The 19,591-nt window shown below is 28.9% G+C and overlaps 1 protein-coding gene across 2 annotated transcripts in view; it reads left to right on the forward strand.

Moving 5' to 3' along the window:
* Positions 1 to 19,591, forward strand: part of RhoGAP71E (Rho GTPase activating protein at 71E) — a 79,930-nt gene that overhangs the window by 41,674 nt on the left and 18,665 nt on the right. The window contains exons 5-8 of one of the 2 annotated variants that reach the window (XM_075358531.1): positions 6,433 to 6,592; positions 9,667 to 9,744; positions 13,597 to 13,763; positions 18,743 to 18,895. In XM_075358531.1, coding sequence (XP_075214646.1) covers positions 6,433 to 6,592; positions 9,667 to 9,744; positions 13,597 to 13,763; positions 18,743 to 18,895 — 558 coding nt within the window. The remainder of the gene's footprint in view (positions 1 to 6,432; positions 6,593 to 9,666; positions 9,745 to 13,596; positions 13,764 to 18,742; positions 18,896 to 19,591) is intronic. The other variant, XM_075358532.1, reaches the window with a different exon arrangement.

Raw genomic sequence — 19,591 nt, forward strand, 5'->3', positions numbered from 1 at the left:
GGAATTGACTTACAGTTTAATATGTGTAATAATACATAAGAATACATGCAGAAAATATCTCAATTATGTTTAAACATATACAGTGAGAGCTGTTAACTGATCAGCACTGAGTATTCTGTCTATGCTGTAATTTATCAAGACTAAAATTATCTGTGTCTTATTAAAATTATATAAATTTGTAAGTAGGAAGTTGTGTAGTGTGGACACAGAATAAGTAGAAGATTTATTACTGTTTTACAGTTGTGTTGGGAAACTTCCAACAATGAAGAAAGTGATAAAATCTCATTAAAATGGAGAATCTTTATGCTAGTTAACAATAAAAAAATAATGCATCATTATTTTCTAAGTCTGAAAATAATGATTGAGTGGAAATGTGGAAATTTGAGATGTTATATTAAAAATGCTGCTTGACTTTAGTAAAGCGTAGTTTAATTATTAGCTGTAGTTTTTAATTAAAAAAAATGTACTATTTATAATTTTATTTTCAAGAAGTACTTTAAAAGTTTTATTGCTTTATGTTTTTTCTTTTTTTGGCATTGACTGCGCTATGTTATATTCACTTAGTTGGGTTCACTTCCCAAATAAAAAGAATAAAGTAATTATTTTTTATGAAGTTTATAAAAAATTAAATTAAACAATATATTATGTGTTAACTCTTCTTTATTTTCTGATTGCTGGTGACTAAAAAAAGCCCAGAAGAAAAATAAAAAGGGGGGATAAAAAAACTGATTTTAAAGCGTCTTTTAATGAAAACATTTTAATGAATAAGATAACATAATTAAAAATAAGTAACATAATAAAACATTTTAATGAATAAGATAAAATTATTATGTAGTTAATTTTTATTGACTAATTTTTTTTGTAAACTTAGTTTTAAAATATAATTTATTTAATGAATAAAATATGGTTTAATCAGCAAGTCTTATTACAAAAAAATACAGTGTAACATTTAGTTTATGAAAACAATTGTGTAAAATTATTCCACAAATACGCGGCCGCATGCACACAACCGACATACACATATGTGTAAATTAAAAATAAAATTACCAATTCTGGGATTGTGTTAAAACAATTTAAAATTAAAAATTTTTTTTTAAATGTAATTTCAAAATATTTAGAAATAGATCTTCCAAAGGATCTTACAGAAAGCATCTTTCACAGTGGAGTTATTATATTTGGAGTACTGTCAATGATACTCATCTGTTAATTAACAAACCTGCCTCTCATAACTCTATTGAAGAAAGTGCTGCTAATTAGCTCTGAAAGGTACTTTGGAATTTCTGTGTAATTTGAAAAAAGGAAGTTATTTTTACTGAAATATTAAAGTTTTATTGTTGTAAGATTTTAGTACTATGTCATTTATCACATATTATATTTACAATTTTTTTGAAGTGTCTTATCACAATTTTATTAATAAATTTTAAAATTCAAAAATGTAAGTTTTATCTATTCCATTATACCAATTAAATATTATATATATATTAATTTATATTAAATAGATCAACCCTAAGTACAGAACAATTGAAATAGGATGACTTACCTTATTTTATTACATAACAGACAGTTTTGTAAGTGCTTTCGCAAATTTGATTCGCATCAGCTGCATACATTATATATATATATAATCAAATCAAATTCGTAAAAGCGCTTCTGTTATGTAATGAAATTAGGTAAGTCATCCTATTTCTATTGTTCTGTACTTAGGGTTGATCTATTAAATATAAATTAATTTGTATTGGTACAGAGGAGTATGGTTATTAAAGTTATTAAAAGAATTGCTTTTAAAAAGTTAATATATATAGAGGTTTGTCATACAACCTGGTTTATGCATAGTAAGTTTATTAAAAAAAAGTGTTTGTCTATATGTGAAACTGTTATTCACATAAATTTAAGATCTTTCTGTAGACTTCCAGACCGTGTTAAAGATTAAAAATTAGAAGGCTCAAAAAATAAAAAAAATTAAAGTTTTTACTTGATGTATTTTCTTCAGTTGTTGATTTATTTTCCGTTAGAAATTTAGTAATCTTATTTTTGGGTTGTAAAGTATTCCTTACATGACTGCATGTTAGTTTTTTGCTGCTTTAACTTATTCTTTGAAATCTACAGTGATTTGTTTTACAATAATGAAAAATATTTGAAATATTTTTCATTTAAATGGTGTATAAAATGTAATGTGACTCGCAGTAAAAATTCTAGTTTCAAGTTTCTAAGACAAACTTGAACTTTTGGTTTCAATTAGAGCTAGAAGGAATAAAATAGTACTAGAAGATAAAATAACTTAATGTAAAATGTACGTTTTACTTTTGTTTTATTAAAGTTTATAGAACAGAAATATTGGGTGAGAGATAAATAAACTTTAACATTCGAGATTTGCTGGCCCTACAGTTAACCAAGTGTATGACAGCCAACACCCCTGTTTTAAAGATATAGATTCAGAATTGCTACTTAGTGTTCACTGAGAAGAGATTGATTGATTTGTGAAATAACCTAACAGCCTCTAGACATCGGGAGCATTTCTTTTTGGCCCCTACAGAGACAGGTCTTGTTTGCATGGTGAGTGCCTATAGCACTCACTGGAGAACCAGTCACTGGAGGTAACCACTACTAGATTAGAATATGTTTTTAATAAGTTGTAAGGGTATGCCATTATTATTATTTTTTAAATAATCTACCGTTTAACATAAAGATCAATAAAATTTTACTAAATTAAAATTGGAAACAAAAAAATGGTTCACTAGACCAGAATATGTTTTTAATAAGAATTTAACTATAGAATGGTGGCTTGACAGTATCAGGGAATCATTAACTTTAAAATAAAAACCGACCAGACCTCAAACTGTCAATCTTTCAGAAAAAAAACCATAAGCTCTGACTACACAACTGAAAAAGGCCCTACTTAAAAAAAAGCCCAGAAACAATTTAAAATGTAGTTATAATGTTACACATTAAAAATGTGTTGAATTAAGTGATATTCATTCAGAAATTGGAACCACATTATTATTTTGAGTATGTGGACTGAACTGTTAGAACAATGTAAATTATGCAGTCATGTTTATCTAAAGAGATTCATGTTTAAAATTCTTGCAGTTTATGCTACATAGGACTGAGGAAGGATTGAAAAATAATATAAAGTATAAGTACTAAATCTTTATTGATGGCTGTTACAGTTTTAAATAAATCCTATTCTGTTTGAATCAATTAGAATAGAATCATTTATTGACATTGTATTAGTATGTTACAGATTTAGACATAGTTATTTCTAAATATTGAAGTAGAAATTTAATATAAGTTAAATTTAAAAAACAACCTTTGAAAATTATTGTATTGTAAAATACTATGTGGCATAGTTTAAAAGACAATATTCAAGTGAACAATTGAATAATAATAATAATCTTTAGTAATTATAATATAAAATGAGAACATGAAGAATAGGCAGAATCCGTTTTTTTTTTGTTTCATTGATAAAACAAAAAACTAACCTAATTCTTAAATTTATTAAATATATTTTCTGAATAGAAAAAATTAAGAGTGATATATGGAAAAAGAAAAAATTAAGAGTGATAATCTTTTTGTTTCCATTTTGAATTTAGAAAAATTTTATGTATTTTTATGTTAACTGGTAGATTATTTTTAAAAAATAATGTCTGTATGAAATACACCCTTACTACTAAAGATTGTTTCTTTGTATGACAATTCAATATTCCCTTGGTGTTGTTAAATAGCCATAGAAGTCTAATTACTGGGAAGTCTAGACATGGTACTCTATGAAGAGGATAGGATGGTATAGGGAAGGCTGAATTATTGTTTAGTCTTACGAAAGCCTTTCAAAACAAATCATGATATCAAAGTTTAAAAAAAATTCTGATTGCTTGTTTTGGAATTTTTTATAAATTCTATTATTATGGCTTATGTTACCCTAGAAGTCTATGCCTCAGGAAGTAAGAGATTAACTTAGCAAACAGTAAAATCTTTTAATAAGCTTTAAAAAATAAACCCTGTAAAAAGTAAAAAAAAAATTGTAATCATTTCCTCTTCAGATTTTGACTTTCAGAGGTTGCCAGAAAATAAACGTTGGTTTAGACAGTTTTTGTTTTTAATTTGTTTCTGACTTAAAAAGTTAAAATTAAATTGTTCATTTATATTGTATTTAGTCTATAAGTACGTATAATTAAAATAAACATATTTTATATAAATATAATATTATAATTTAATATTAATTTGTTATAATAAATTAATTTAGTTTTATATATATAGCTTTTTGAAAATTCATTTAACATATTGACCATTGTGTTAATAAAATTTAATATTATATGAAATATAAACCACCAAAACATAGTAATTAGATAAGTTAAACTGAACATATTAATTTCCAATAATCAATTTTCACGGAATTTTGGATCTTCAGTTGTTATTGAATTCTAAAACTATATTACAACGTATTCATTTTATGATTTGCCAATAACAAAATTTTAAATTTTTGTCCATTTTAAAAAATTTGAAATTTATTATAAACATATATGCAAATTCTGCTGCCCAGTATTGGAGTACTGGAGTGGAAGTACATTCTGGAGTGGAATAGAAAAGTACTGGAATATACTGTTCCAGTACTGGATAGCAGAATTTGCATGTACTTTCATAATAAATTCAAAATTTCTAAAACAGAAAACAGTTTTTGACAAATTGACAAGTTATAAAATGAATATGTTTTAATGTAGTAACAGAATTCGATACCAACTGAAAATGCTGGATCCTGTGAAAATCGATTATTGGAAGATAATACAGTAAGTTTAAAACTTACCTAATTATTGTGTTTTGGTGGTTTATATTTCTTATAATATTAAATATATACGAGACCAGGATAAAAAGTTCCAGGCCTCCAAGATAAGAAAACAACATTTTTCTGGGGAAATTTTAATCTATTTTTTAATATAATCACCATTAAGGTCATCTATACACTCAGCCCAGCATTCCACAAGAGCACTGTGCCAATTTGGTTCATTGATTTATTCAACTTTTTAAAATGAACATCTATGGTGGCAATATCTTCATTATCGAATCTCTTCTCTCTAAGCCATTTTTAGGTTAACAAACAATGGTCACTGGGAGCTAGATCAGGTGAATATGGAGGGTGTTAGAGTATCTGAAATGTAATTAGTTGATTTTTTCCATTGCAATGACTGAAGTGTGAACTGAGCATTGTCTTGATGGAAAGCACTTTTTCTTTTTTACCAAATGCAGTCATTTCTTCTTAATTTCATTGCTGAGATTCTACAAAGGGTCACATAATATTCGCCATTTATTGTTTCACTCTTTTTAAGATAATCAATGAAAATTATTATCCATGTGCATCCCAAAAAACAGTTCTATAATTTTGTTAAAGGATAACATTGTTTTCACGTTTTTTTTGGAGCAGGTTGACATTTTTCAATCCGTTGTTTCGACTACTGTTTTGTCTCAGGAATGTAGTGATGAACCCAATTCTTATCAACCATCACAGATTGATGTAAAAAATTCCTTGATTGTGCCGAAAGAGCTCAAGACATTCGCCTGAAATGCTTTTTTGGCAGTGTTTTTGGTTCGGCATGAGCAAACATGGCACCCATCTAGTGCATAGCTTGCACATGTGTTCTGTTTACCACCTACATACTCTGCTAACTCATTCGCTGTCACTCATCAATCTGCCAAAAGAATTTTATGCATTTTTTTCTATCATTTTTGCTGTAATCAGTTCTGAAGGGTGTCCACTGCGTAGTTCATCGCCAATATGTGTTTGACCTTTGTGAACTCTGCGATGCAGTGTTTAACTGTTGTATTTGATGGAGAAGAGTCTCCCAATGTCGTATTAAGCTCTTCTGTAATTTTCTTTGCATTTAGCCTTTCAGAAAATAATATTCAATCACTGCACGAATTTGCAGTTTTTCTATTTTCCAAAAAAACACCCTAATTCAGCACTTTGACCGGCAGTAAATACTATATAAGTGTAGAAGCAACCTGAAACTCTTATAGTAAACTAATTAATAGTGGAGTCTTGTGACTGTTGAGAAGTTAAGCGTACTAATGCCCATCTCTGTGTGAGGCCTGGAACTTTTCACCCCACTTTCATATATGTGTAAAAATATTAAATTTAATGTGTAGTTTATTTATGTTGTGATGCTTACTGTGTAATAAGAGATGTTCAGTAGAAAAAAGCATAATGTATATATTTTAGCTGATGTATACTTTTAATATATAGAATTAAAAAAATCATCTTTTCTTTTTGTCTGTGTAAGATTTCCATTTATGCTTTTTTAATTAATATGTTGGATTTTGTTTTGATAGTTGTATGCAGTTGTAGTTCAGTATTCATAATGTTTTGTTTTGTAAAAATAGTATAAAAGTATTATAGTACATAACAAGATAATGAATTGTTTTAATTTCCATATGTTTACCTAGGTAGCCACTAGAATTATGAAATTTTTGATTGATAATTTTGGAACTTATGATCTATTTGGAAGAACTAATTATGAATTTTATGCCCGAATCACTGGAAGAATTTTAAAAGTTGAGGATAATTGGATATTCAGTTTTAGATTTCCTCCAGATACAGTTTCTAGTAAGTTGATAATGAATAAATATTTATTTCTTAAATTTTATTTTTAGAAATATATAATTGTTGATTATATGCATGAATCACTTTTATCTATTACTGTTTTCACTATTAATAAGTATTCGTGCCTTTTGCTTATTAGTAAAATATTTTTATTATCTAACTTTTATCTTGTTTCTACAGTTAACACTGTGTACTCACATAATTGTGTATATTAATCATATATTGGGTTAATAGGCAATAACTGCCGATCTGTAAAGATTTAGAGCCAGTATTGCTTTTCTGTGCTCAACTCCATCCAACAGAATTTTCATCAAATGAGCATGAATAAAAGTAATGTAGCTAAAGTTTATTTTTTTCTTGCCGAGTGTGTCATTAAGCTACATAATATATGAAAAATATAGGCAGTAGCAGATCTGCTATCCCTGTTTAACAAAGGTTTCTATTATTAATAGTTGTTACCTTTTTACAAAATATTCTGGGAAAACGTTCATGAAATGGAAAACAATCTCAAAAATTGCAAAATTAAGTTAAGTATTTAGGACATAAATGTTTTTAAGATCTATTCTTAACATCCTGACGACTACAGACAACTCCCATTTTAGTTAGGTGATTGTTCTGTTGAGAGGTAGACATCTTGTGTTATTAGACCATAGTAGTGTAAAGCATAGTAACTAATTTAAGCCACTTACTTGAAACCAAAATTTGTTTTTATGTTGTTGCAGAATTGACATTTGATCACACATCGATATTTATTTGGAATTTTCTTATTAAATTTTTTTATTTTTATTGAATTCACACATAAGCTGACATTTTATTTAACAAAAATGAGATTACCGTTACAGTATTTTTCTATTTTAATATTTATTACTGTAGATATATATATATATATATATATATATAAATAATATTAACTTACTATTTATTTATAGTGTGACATTTTTATTACTATTCATCACCTTGTTTTTTACGTAAGTATACACTATATGCTAATTATTATGTAGAGAATATACAGTAATTTGAGTTGGATACTTTTGGAAGTAGGATCATCAATTTCTCTTTATTGTTTTGTGTAATAAAATCTCATTGTAATATTATTTGATTAATTATCTTTATAACTATGTAATTTATTAGGAAACAAAATTGAATGAATGAAACTAGCCCTGATTCTCTCCACTTTTTCATTTCAAATGCTTGAGCACCCATTGCTTCTACTTTTGCACAAACAACCAGTGTCTTTATATTGTTGATATTATCTTAGAATGCTTTTGTGGCCTGATGGTTCTGTCTCAAACCATCTCTGGAATAAATGCTGCACGGTAACAATGGATAAACATTTCTCATAGAGAATCCCGCCAGATTCGTTTTTGTTGGCAAAAAACTTAAAACCAATAGAAATTCATCAGGAACTGTGTGAAGTGTACGGGAACAACATAATGAGTGAAAGTTCTCTCAGGAAGTGGTGCATTCAGTTTAAAAATGGCCGAACAAACGTTCACGATAAAGAGAAGAGTGGACGTCCGAACATTGTGACTGACGATCTGGTCTCCAAAGTTGACGAAAAGATTCGTGAAAACTGCCGTTTCACAATAACTGAGCTTTCTCTATGTTTCCCCAAAGTTTCACAGACTTTATTGTTTGAAATTGTTTCACAGAAACTAGGCTACCACAAATTTTGTGCAAGATGGGTGCGTCACTGAGTGGTTGAGATCACAGGCAGCTGAATTCTATGACACAGGAATTTCAAAGCTTGTCCCCTGCTATGATAAGTGCCTGAATTTGTATGGTGATTATGTTGAAAATTAGTATTTTAGTCCCTCTTTCACATGTATATAATAAAAAGTTTTTCTTGTACTTGGTTTTTTAAAATTCCAAAACATTCCATACTTTCTGAATAGCCCTCGTATTATAACCATTTTTATTTTAAAATAAATTGAACAGCGTGTTTAAAATCAATTAAAAACTAACACAAATAAATCTGCCTTAAAGTAAAACTTTTGTGGTTAATGCATGCATTCAGTGTGATGTATTTAATCTAACTTGGAAAATCTAAACTAGAAATTTACAACAATTCATTGTAGAATCCAGTAAAAGATATTAATCATAACACTGTAACATTTACTGGGATGTAACAAGTATTAATCATAACACTGTAACATTTACTGGGATGTAACAAGTTTTTATTTATTTTTCACTTGTCCTGTTTTCTGGTGTTTTTGTATACTAATGCTTCTAGAAAATTCTGTTGCATAAGAGAGTGCAAAATAAAGATATAATTATCTTTAGTTTTTTTATCCATAAGCTTAATGTATTACTTGTTATAAAAACATTTAATACTGTGGTAATTATTTGTAATGCATTTTAAATATTGTGTTGATTATACTATTACTGGAATTTTCTTGTAGTTGCTTATTTGTAGTATTATGAAATTATATAATTGTAATGTGTGAATTAATATATTATTTAATGTGAGTATTTTAATTTGTTTATTATGAATCAGATAACTAAACTAATCTCTACTTGTACGTGCTATACATTTCTTAATATCTCAGTATCTTTTTGAAAGTAATGATGCTTTATACAGCCAATCTCTGTGACGAACTGAGTGAAGGTGTCACCTGTGGAGTTCGATATTGCTTGGTCCATTATGTTTTGCATACCTATATGTAATATAGTTGGTTTGGTGAAGAAAACATTAAAAAACAGTCATTCCTTCTCAGTAGCCTGACATAAGACTGGTAATTATTGACAATGACAGTGCCATTTTTGGGAGTAATTTGTGACTTATGTCAAGTCGTCTATAATTATCTACTACCATAAAGGTTATGGCATAAACAAAAACTATAGCATTATTACTACGTTATGTTTTTAAATTCAGTAAAGCTAAACATAATGGTATCTGCTTATTTTTATCATGTGATGACGTGCTATTCAAGCCTTTGTGCAGATTAAAAGCCTATATAGTTTCATAATGAGGAGTTTTGGTAAAAATAATTTCAGCTGGCTGAAACATTTCATTCACTTTCATCCAAATATGACAATTTAAATTGTATTACAAAGAAAATTGTTTTCAATTTCAGGACCCCTTCCAATGGAAACAGAAAAAACTTGGTTACAGTATGAATGTGAGAGATGGGGTCTAAGGTTTAATCTTGAATGTAAGTGTTATAACTAAGTTTGTTTTCCAATTTATAATGCATTTGTTATTGTTAATGGTATTTTTCTTCATGGATCTTCGCATTATATGATGAATTTTTCAGTTCAGTTTCATGGACTGCAGTTTCTGATCAATTCATCACATTTCCTCCAATCATTGGTAAAAAAAATTAATTTTTGTTCTTCAGTTTTATAGAATTATGTTAATTATCACTTTGTATTTGTAAAGTTTCCTTCTTTAATGGCACTCTGTTGCAACATTTTCTTCTTCTTGATAATAACATATTTAAATTATTTTTATGAAATATATATATATATATATTTTTCTTAGCTTTGTAACTGATATATATATATATATATATATATATATATATAGTCATGTGCTTTATAATTTTATATTATTGAAAAATGTGTAAAGAAGATAGCATTTTGGCAGTAAGAAAGTATTAGTTGGACTCTGTTTATTTGAATCTGAATGGAATTTAAGAAACTGATTCAATTTTACAGCTAAATTAGTAAAATAAAAGCTTAATAAAATTATAATACTACTAAAAGAATTTTATTATATTAAATTTTCTGTTGTAGAAAACTGTTTTCTTTCACATTTATTCTCTCTCTTTCTAAAATGATTTGATTTAAGTTACTTCATAATGTATTACGATTTTTAAGAGCAAATGATGGGGCAACTTGTACAAAATTAAAACTAAATAATTAATTCTGTTCATAGTTATGCTGACTATATTATGAGAGGTACTTAAGTTGTTAAAAATATATACAGGGCTTTTCATAATGTTTTTCGGAGTTTCGAAAATTCATTAACAAAAAACTATTTCACTCATAAGAATAAAACAAGTACTGTATGAAACAGTACTTTATATAGTTTTTTCCACATATACTAGACAGTTAGTAAACCATTTGCTCGCTAGGCGTCGACAGTAGAGAAAATGGCTGCCATGGAAAGCGAGAAGTCGTTTTGTGTGTTAGAATTTCACTTGTCAAAGTCAGTAATTTCTGTGCAATGTGCGTTTCGGTTGAAATTTCATAAGGAGCCACCAAGGACAATTCAATTCGTGCATGGTATGAACAATTCAGTGAAACTGGTTGCTTGTGCAAGCGAAAATCAACTGGTCGTTCATCAAACTCAGAAGTCAATGTCGAACGTGTGCATGCAAGTTTCATTCGCAGCCTGTCATAATCGACTGCGGCTGCAGGCAGAGCATTAGGAATTCCAAAAACAACAGTGTGGAGAGTTCTCCGTAAACGTTTATTATGCAAACCGTACCATCTTCATTTAATCCAGCATCTTTCTGATGGAGATAAAACACATAGGCTCAATTTTTGTTTACAGTTACAGGAAAAGATGTTGTTAGATGAAGTTTTCTAAACAAGATAATATTCAGCGATAAAGCTACTTTCCATATTAGTGGAAAAGTAAACCGTCATAACGTGCAAGTTTGGGGAACTGAAAACCCACATGCTTATGTGAAACACATTCGGGATTCTCTGAAAGTAAATGGTTTTTGTGCGATCTCTCGTGAGGCAGTGTATGGGCCGTTCTTCATTATGGAGATGACAGTAACCGGCATGATATACCTGGATATGTTACAATTATGGCTTATGCCTCAGCTACTCAAAGACTTCTCCAGCAATACGGTTGTCCTGCCCATTTTCATAATGAGGTTCGACAGTACCTTAACACAACATTACCTTAGCGCTGGATAGGACGTGTGTCTGAAGAAGACCAACACATTATGCTGTGGCCACCAAGATCACCAGACCTCACGCCATGTGATTTCTTTCTCTGGGGTTACGTGAAAGACACCAATGCCGCACGATATCACTGAGCTAAAGGATCGCATAATCAATGCAATCAACTCTATCGAAAATGACATGTTAGAACGAGTCTGGCAAGGGCTAGACTTTCGTGTTGATACGTGCCGTGTCACCAGAGGAGCACATATTGAACATTTATAGATTTTAACAAAAACTGTTTGAGTTTCTGCATCACCTCGTACAACTTTCATTTAGGTAAGTGAAATACTTTTTTTGTACTGAATTTTTCGAACTCCTAAGAAGATTATGAAACGCCCTGTATTTTTAAAACAGATTCAAGATTTTTCCTCATATTTACAATAGTAATCAATACAAGAATGAGTATACTGTGTTCAGCCTAAGAGCTACCCTAACTGTTGTGTGTAGCAGTAAGATTTTACTGCAGTGTATGCAGTTGTGTTAGTGCAGTAATGTTATAGATGATTCCTCATCAGTATTTATATAATTTGTATGTGTAAAATATATAATTTGTACATGTAACATTCGAGACAGTCTATTGCAACACCATGCGGTTTGTTTACATCAGGATAGCTTTTAAAATGAATCTAGTATGAAAAAGGCGTAATGTTTTAGATGTGCATATATCTGTTTATTTTAAATCTTTTTCTGCTGAAATTTTAAATATCAAGATCAGTGAACCATAAGCAGAAAATATAAAATTTGGTTACATACCTAATATTTTCTGACACATATGTCAAAATCTAATAGTTATATAATAATCTAACTGTAATAATAACAACATATATGTAATATTTTAGTATGAGTGTCTATTGATGATGTACATGTTGAAAAATTTTCAAGATAAAAAAATATTATGGTAAATAAACTAGACTTTGTATTTCCTTCTTAGCAGGTTCATTGTTATCTTGATAACATATTTTCACGTTATATACTCCTTGTTTGTATACAAATATTTGGTTGGTTAAATGAACCACTAAATAATAGAGTAATTGAATAAAACTCGCCAGTTGAAACATCCTTTGGACCATGGTTTTTTCAGTCTTGATCTCTAATTGTAATTTCTATTTTATCATATTCCTGAAATTGATTCACTTGTTCTTGTCAGGTAAATATTTACTGTTCCTGTTCATATAGAAAGAAACATTTATATTTCATATTAAAAAAAACCACATAATTTTGACAATTTTTTCTTCGATTTGTTTCTTTCATATTATTATTCTTGAATTAGTGTAATTTTTTTAACCTACATCTAAATACTTTTTCTTTTTTTTAAATGTAACTTTGGTAGAGATTACAGGAAGTTGATTACAGGGAGATTACAGATTGTTGTACCGTAAGAGTGCTGTATTGGATACTTTTACCAAAATTTTTAGTTGTCTAGGATGTTCAAAAACATAAAGTAAATTTATATTTTGTAGTTATAGACATAGTACAGGAATTGAATTTGCAAAAACTTGTGCATAAAAAATGTATAATTTGAAATCACTGATATCAGCACATGAATTTGAATTGATAAAGATCAATGAATAATTGATTAAGTTTATTTAGAGTAGTTGTTATCCCAATAAATATAATGTTGTTTATTTGATATAAGCAAGCCTGAATTTAGATAAATAGTCATTCAAACAGAAAATACATTTGCTTGTGCGAATAATTGACTTTACGTTTTATATCTTTTATTGTAAATCACATGACTGTTTTCAGCACAATAGAAAATTATAGTGTTGTAGATAATTCATACATTCAGTCATGTTATCAAAATATACTTAACTATAGAACTGTTTTTTGCAGTATTAGTCTTATAGTGTTGGTCTTCAATTTTTACTATAAGCGAAGCAAATTTTAAGATACCTATATTAATATATATATATATATATATATATATATTGTATTCATATTAGTTAAATGGATATTACTGTATACCTTCAGATTAATCGTGTGTATGTATTCTGCCAATATTGTTAATTTCAATTGATTACATATCTTGTTAATAGAGATTTTATTTAATTTGTGGATATAAATTAAAATTCTTTTCTTATTTTTACTATTCTCTTCCTCAGCTATGTCTCATCAGGAGGAGAGTCAGTCAACCCCAGCTCTTATACACCTTCCAGATTCAATGGATGATGCTCCTGGGTGCAGCTCTCTGGGGATGATACCAGAGAATAATCTCCTTGAAAGTTGCACTCGTTTATCGATTAGCCTTGAAGAAAATGGCCTCTTCAAGGTAGGTTTCTGTAATTATGAAGATTGTTAATTTATATTTAGGGGTATATAATATACTCTAAATATATAATAGTATTATATATATATATTTTGCCACATTAAATCTAATTTCTAAATAGTATTCTGTGTTTTATGTAAGAAGATAAAACTTCATGTATTTTCATGAAGGTGCATGAAGAAGATATATGTTCTTGTATTTTATTATATTTTGATTGGATTGATGATTTTGAATTTTTTCTGCATATCAGAGAAGTAAAAATAGTTAACTACTATGAATGAATATTATGAGAAGATGGGAATGACAAACTACTTACTAATAGTGATGAACTCAATTTAAAGAGCGCTAGTTACTTGATTGTATCAGTTTTTCTAAAATATTGTATGATTTATTTTATCTTTATCACTATGGATGTATACAGTTTCTGCTATTTTGTTATGTTATGATAAATGTTACAAAATAACTGCAACTTTTGAAGAAAATCATTCCGTACTTATCTTTATTACAAAGCTTTCTAGTTTTCTGTTTTATACCTGTTTTCTGTTTTAAGTTTTTTACCTGCTCTTTCCAGTTTTTTTTTATAGTTGGAAGGTACAGGTTAAGTGTGTGTGTGCGTGTGTGCATACATACACACATGCACATCTATCATACGCATCTATTATTTTAGTAACTCGTATTTTCAATCTTTTTAAATAATTAGGCAATATTATTTTTATCTTTTTGTTGCAAGGATTCCTATGGGTGGTCAAGAAGCACAGTACTACTTTTGTGCACTGTCTTTAAAACATGTGAATCAAAATTTTATATTTCTTGTAAATGTGAGTGAAATAAATAAATATCACCAATAGATATATATATATATAAATGAATAACTATTTTATATATATTTTTTTAAAAGTAATTCTTTTAATAACCATACCTCTGTACAATACAAATATATTTTAATAGATCAACCCTAAGTACAGAAACATCCCAACACCTGTAGGGGACGATGATTCTGGTCGCCAACCCCTCCCCCCTCTCGGTCATAGCCCTGATGGGCTTTAACGGAGGTCGTCTTTGACCCTGTAACTTTTTACATTTTACATTTCATTGGGATGCCACCAATGTAAATGCCCCAGTAGACATTTACAGCAGTGAATTTATGACTCACCCTTTGCTGTAGGCTTCTTTTGAACATCTTGACTATCCTACTTCATTCCCCTCTGAACTAACTAACTGAGTTTATAGAAGCACGGACTCTGTGAGGGGTTCTTTGCCAACTGCATGAATGTTTTTCTTTGCTATTGTTGTGAGTAAATGTCTCATAATTATAGAGGCAAATTCAATAAATACATACCACAAGAAATGTTGTTTGCAACAATGGAATTTATTCCTAGTTTCCTTAGTGAATTCAACTTTATAGTTCAAACCCCTGACTTGCCTAAGTACAGAACAGCTGAAATAGGATGACTTACCCTATTTCATTTCATAACAGAAGCGCTTTTGTGAATTTGATTTTTATCATCAGCTGTATAATGCATGCAGCTGATGCAAATCAAATTCGCAAAAGCGCGTCTGTTATGTACTGAAATAAGGTAAGTCATCCTATTTCAATTGTTCTGTATTTAAGGTTGATCTATTAAATGTTGAATACATATAGTTGAAACTATATTTTCTCTGTGCATTATTCAGAAGTAATATAGGCTGTATGTATATTGAGATATTTTGTATTTTTCATATACCTTATGACCATTTAGTAAAGAAACATATGCTACATAAAGCTTAAAGGGCTACATAACTACATTTTAATATTACAAAAAAATGTTATTAGTTTTTTTTTCATTTTACTGTATTAAAGTAGTATATTTTAATTGTCATATTATATAAAATTTAGAGGTTAGCCAGGTAAGAAATTGGAGTATTAGGTATCTGATTTAGTTTTGTGAAATTTTTATGCTTTTGCTTGTTTGTTAACAACATTGTATTTTTCTTTATAATATTTATTTATAAATTTATTATTATCATTATTTATATAAAAAACGTAATTTTTATTTTTCTTATTATTGTTTTGCAGTAAATGTTTTTATTAAAAGAATTTATTAATGTTGAATTCTTTAATCATTATTTGTGATTTATTTCTTATGCAAATACCTGTTACTCTTTATTAAGATCATTTAAGTGTTTGTTTATTTGATCACATATGATTTTAGGTTTTACAAATGGTTTGTTGTGACCTAAAAATTTGATATATCAGTTTTAGTATACAGTTATTTATGTAATTTAATTAATTTTTATTAAAAGAAATATTTAAATATAATAGTAAATAAACATTTTTATTTTTATTAAAATTAATAAACAATTAATTTTTATATCCATAAAAGCTCACCATTAATAATAAAAAAAAATTTTCAATTATATAAGTTGGAGATATATTATAGATTGCAGTATATATATTCTTCAGTTTTTTTTACGTAAAAAAAAACTGTACGTAGAAAATGAAACTAGGAATATTTTTCATATACTTTTTCAGCTACAAAGAATTTTTTTCAATGATAATTAACATTTACAAATTTTGAATTATCCTAATAAGAATGCAAAAGAGGATCTGTCTTTAATGCAAATGTATACTTACTTACACATAATGTAGTTAATAATGGTAAGTTAATAGAAAGTTCTTTTTCAGTTGAACTGTTTATTAGTTATAGATGGAATTTTTTAAAGGGTGCATTCTAATTTTTTTGTGCAGCTGGAATCTAAAAGGTTGAAATTGTTAGTAGTAGAATATCAGAGTATTTTTGTACTATTTTTTTTTGTAGTATTTTTTATAGATTTTTTATATATATGGGAGGTCTGTAAATAAAGCAATGAGACTGGTTCAGAAAAACTTTTTATTTACAATCCAATTAATTATACACGGACTCTTATAAACCTTGAAATAGTTCCCTTGGGAAGCCACACAACACTTCAAATGGATTGCCCTCCCTCCATAGCAGTGTTGGAACTCAGAAATCAGAATGTACTTCAGATGGTCAGTTACATTTTTAAGAATGTTTTCCACTGTTCCAAAATGGTGTCCTTTGAGGTTTATTTTTAAAGTTGGGAATAGGAAAAAGTCGCAGGGACTCAAGTCAGGTGGTTGACGAACTACACGAATGTTTTTCTTTGCCAAAAACTCATTAATTGAGAATGCAGTGTGACAAGATGCAGTGTTATGATGCAGCTTCCAGTTGTCTATGATGACTGGTCTCACACAGGCAACTCTTTTCTGCAGTCTCAAGAATTTCTCAGTAAACTTACATTGATTTACAGTTTGTCTTGTAGGCAAAAACTCCTTATGGACAATGCCATTAGTATTGAAGAAAAATTAGCATGGTTTTGATTTTTAATTTCCTCATTTTTACTTTTTTGGGACGTGGTGAGTTTGAAGTGTGCCACTCCCTGCTCTGGCATTTTGTTTCTGGGTCGTACTCCAATATCCAACATTCATCACAAGTAATAACATTTTTTTTTAGAAAATCAGAGTCTGTTTCAATTTGCCCTAGAAGATCACAGCACACTTCCATCCTGTTGTTTTTCTGTTCAACAGTGAGATTTTTTGGGACCAATTTTGCACAAACAAATCATGTCCAATTTATTTGTCAAAATTTTATAAAACTGTGGTACGGTTCAAATTCAATTGTTTTGCAATCATTCTGACAGTTAATCGCCAGTTGTACCATATCAAGTCTCTGATTCACTCAACATTATTGTCACTGTTTGACGTTAGCAGTCTTCCAGAGCATGGATCGTCCGCAACTGATTCCTGGCCATCTGAAAATGCTTTAAACCACCTAAAATCTTGGGTTCGTGACAGAGCATTCATTATCTGGCAACTGGAGACTAAAAATATTAATACCTAATGTAAATCAACTGTTTATATAACCATATGTTTACTAGAAACTTTACACTGTTCCCACTTTGGCTTCCAAAAAAAACTAGTCTCACTACTTTATTTACAGACCTCGCGCGCACATGTGTGTGTGCGTTTTGTTTAATTTTAAATCATATTTTTTTTTTTTTATTATTAGAATTCTTATAAGTGGAAGATTTTATTTCCTTCTATAATTCTATATCGCTGTTATAAAATTTCTGTTGTAACTAAGTCAGCTAGAGTGAGTGATTCATCCCTGATATCTGTTTACAAACAAGCCTTATATCTGTAATTATCAGTTACTTGTTGAACATATTAATTCCTTATGTTGGATGTACTTACTTGTCTCAGTTTTATGATTATTTATGGTTAGTTTATATGGTTTTAGATATGGTAGTTTTGTAAGATCTCAGTTTATTTGCAAGTGGTAAATGATAAAAATTAAAAACTTACTACATTAGATTGCTTTTTATTGTAGAAATACGTACAATAATAAATTCTTTTAGTTTTACTATTACTTATTTGTTTATTTATTCAAACAGTAACAAGCTGAATCCCAGTAATATTTGCCATGATGGATGGTAATGAATTTTGTATTGTGTGTGTAAAATACCAGACCTGACTGGGACTTGAACCCCAGAACTTCTTGATGAAAGGCAGAGATGCTACCATTTCATTACATATCATCTTGCATTTATAATCTAAGATTAAAATTCTGATCATACATTATAATATGTCATATGTATAAATAACTAAAGAATCAGATTATACAGTTCTATTGGAAATTCATCCCACCTGCTTCCATCTCATTTGTTATTTCCTTCTGCTGTTCTGCTGTGATAGCTGTCTCTTTCTTGAAAATTTTAATGCATTTGTTGACATACTGTACAAGGTTTGGCATTCTTTGCTATATTTGTGTTTTGGTACAAAATCTTTGTAGTGATGTTTTCATGGAAAGGGGTTACAGATGATTGAGACTGTATTCAACATTAAAGTGTAAGATTACCTTGAGGATTGAGTTGATAGAATTAGTAAACATGATAGTTTAATCACTTTTTTAAGTGTCAACTTTCCTCTAATTTCTATACAGGGTTCCAGTCGTTCATCATCAAGTAGTGCAACTGGTACTGGGACCGCAAGTCATAGTCATAGTCATAATTATAATCATCATATGACCCTTGATGAATTGAGAGCAGTTAACCGTTATGCAGAGAGTACAAAGAGTTTGTCCTATCTACCACAGGTATCTATCCTTTAGTACACCAGTGTCAGAACTAATATATATTTCCTGTTGTTTTTTTAGGGAATTTTCTTGTAAAACTCAGTAAAATAGTTTGATTCATGTAAAACAGGGTAAAATAATTTCCTGGAGACTCTAATTAAATTTACAATTATTTGCGAATGCTGATAAAGCAGAATTATGTTTGAATAAATATAAAGATGTGGAAACACCAAACTATAACTATTAAGGGATACATTTTTTATAAAATGTGGACAGCAGTTAAGACTTTTACAAAACATATTCTGGCAATTAATTAAAGCTGGTTCCTTATTGTATATTGTTTTTGTAGTAATGAAATAGGACTTTTTATCGATCCTTTATTCTTCTATTTGCTTAAAAATTAAAAATATTAAGGATAAGTATTATGAGGTGCAATCCTAAAAGTTTAGTCCTATAAAATTATTAAGATTGCAACATAGGCTTGAATTTGCAGCAATGGCAAGAAATAATGTTCATGAGTCAGTATGCTGAGTATCTGAGTATCATCTTAATGTATCTGTCAGAATTTGTGATAAGATATGTTTTGTGACCAAGTGCATCAGCAATCTCATTATGTACAGCAAAGTAGAGCTGAGAGATAATATCAATCTCTGCTTTAAACTTAGGAAATCTGCACCAAAGATTTTTGAGATGATCCAATTGGCCTATGCCAATGAA

The sequence above is a fragment of the Lycorma delicatula genome, chromosome 2, assembly GCF_047948215.1.
Source record: "Lycorma delicatula isolate Av1 chromosome 2, ASM4794821v1, whole genome shotgun sequence".
Taxonomy (NCBI): Eukaryota; Metazoa; Arthropoda; class Insecta; order Hemiptera; family Fulgoridae; genus Lycorma; species Lycorma delicatula.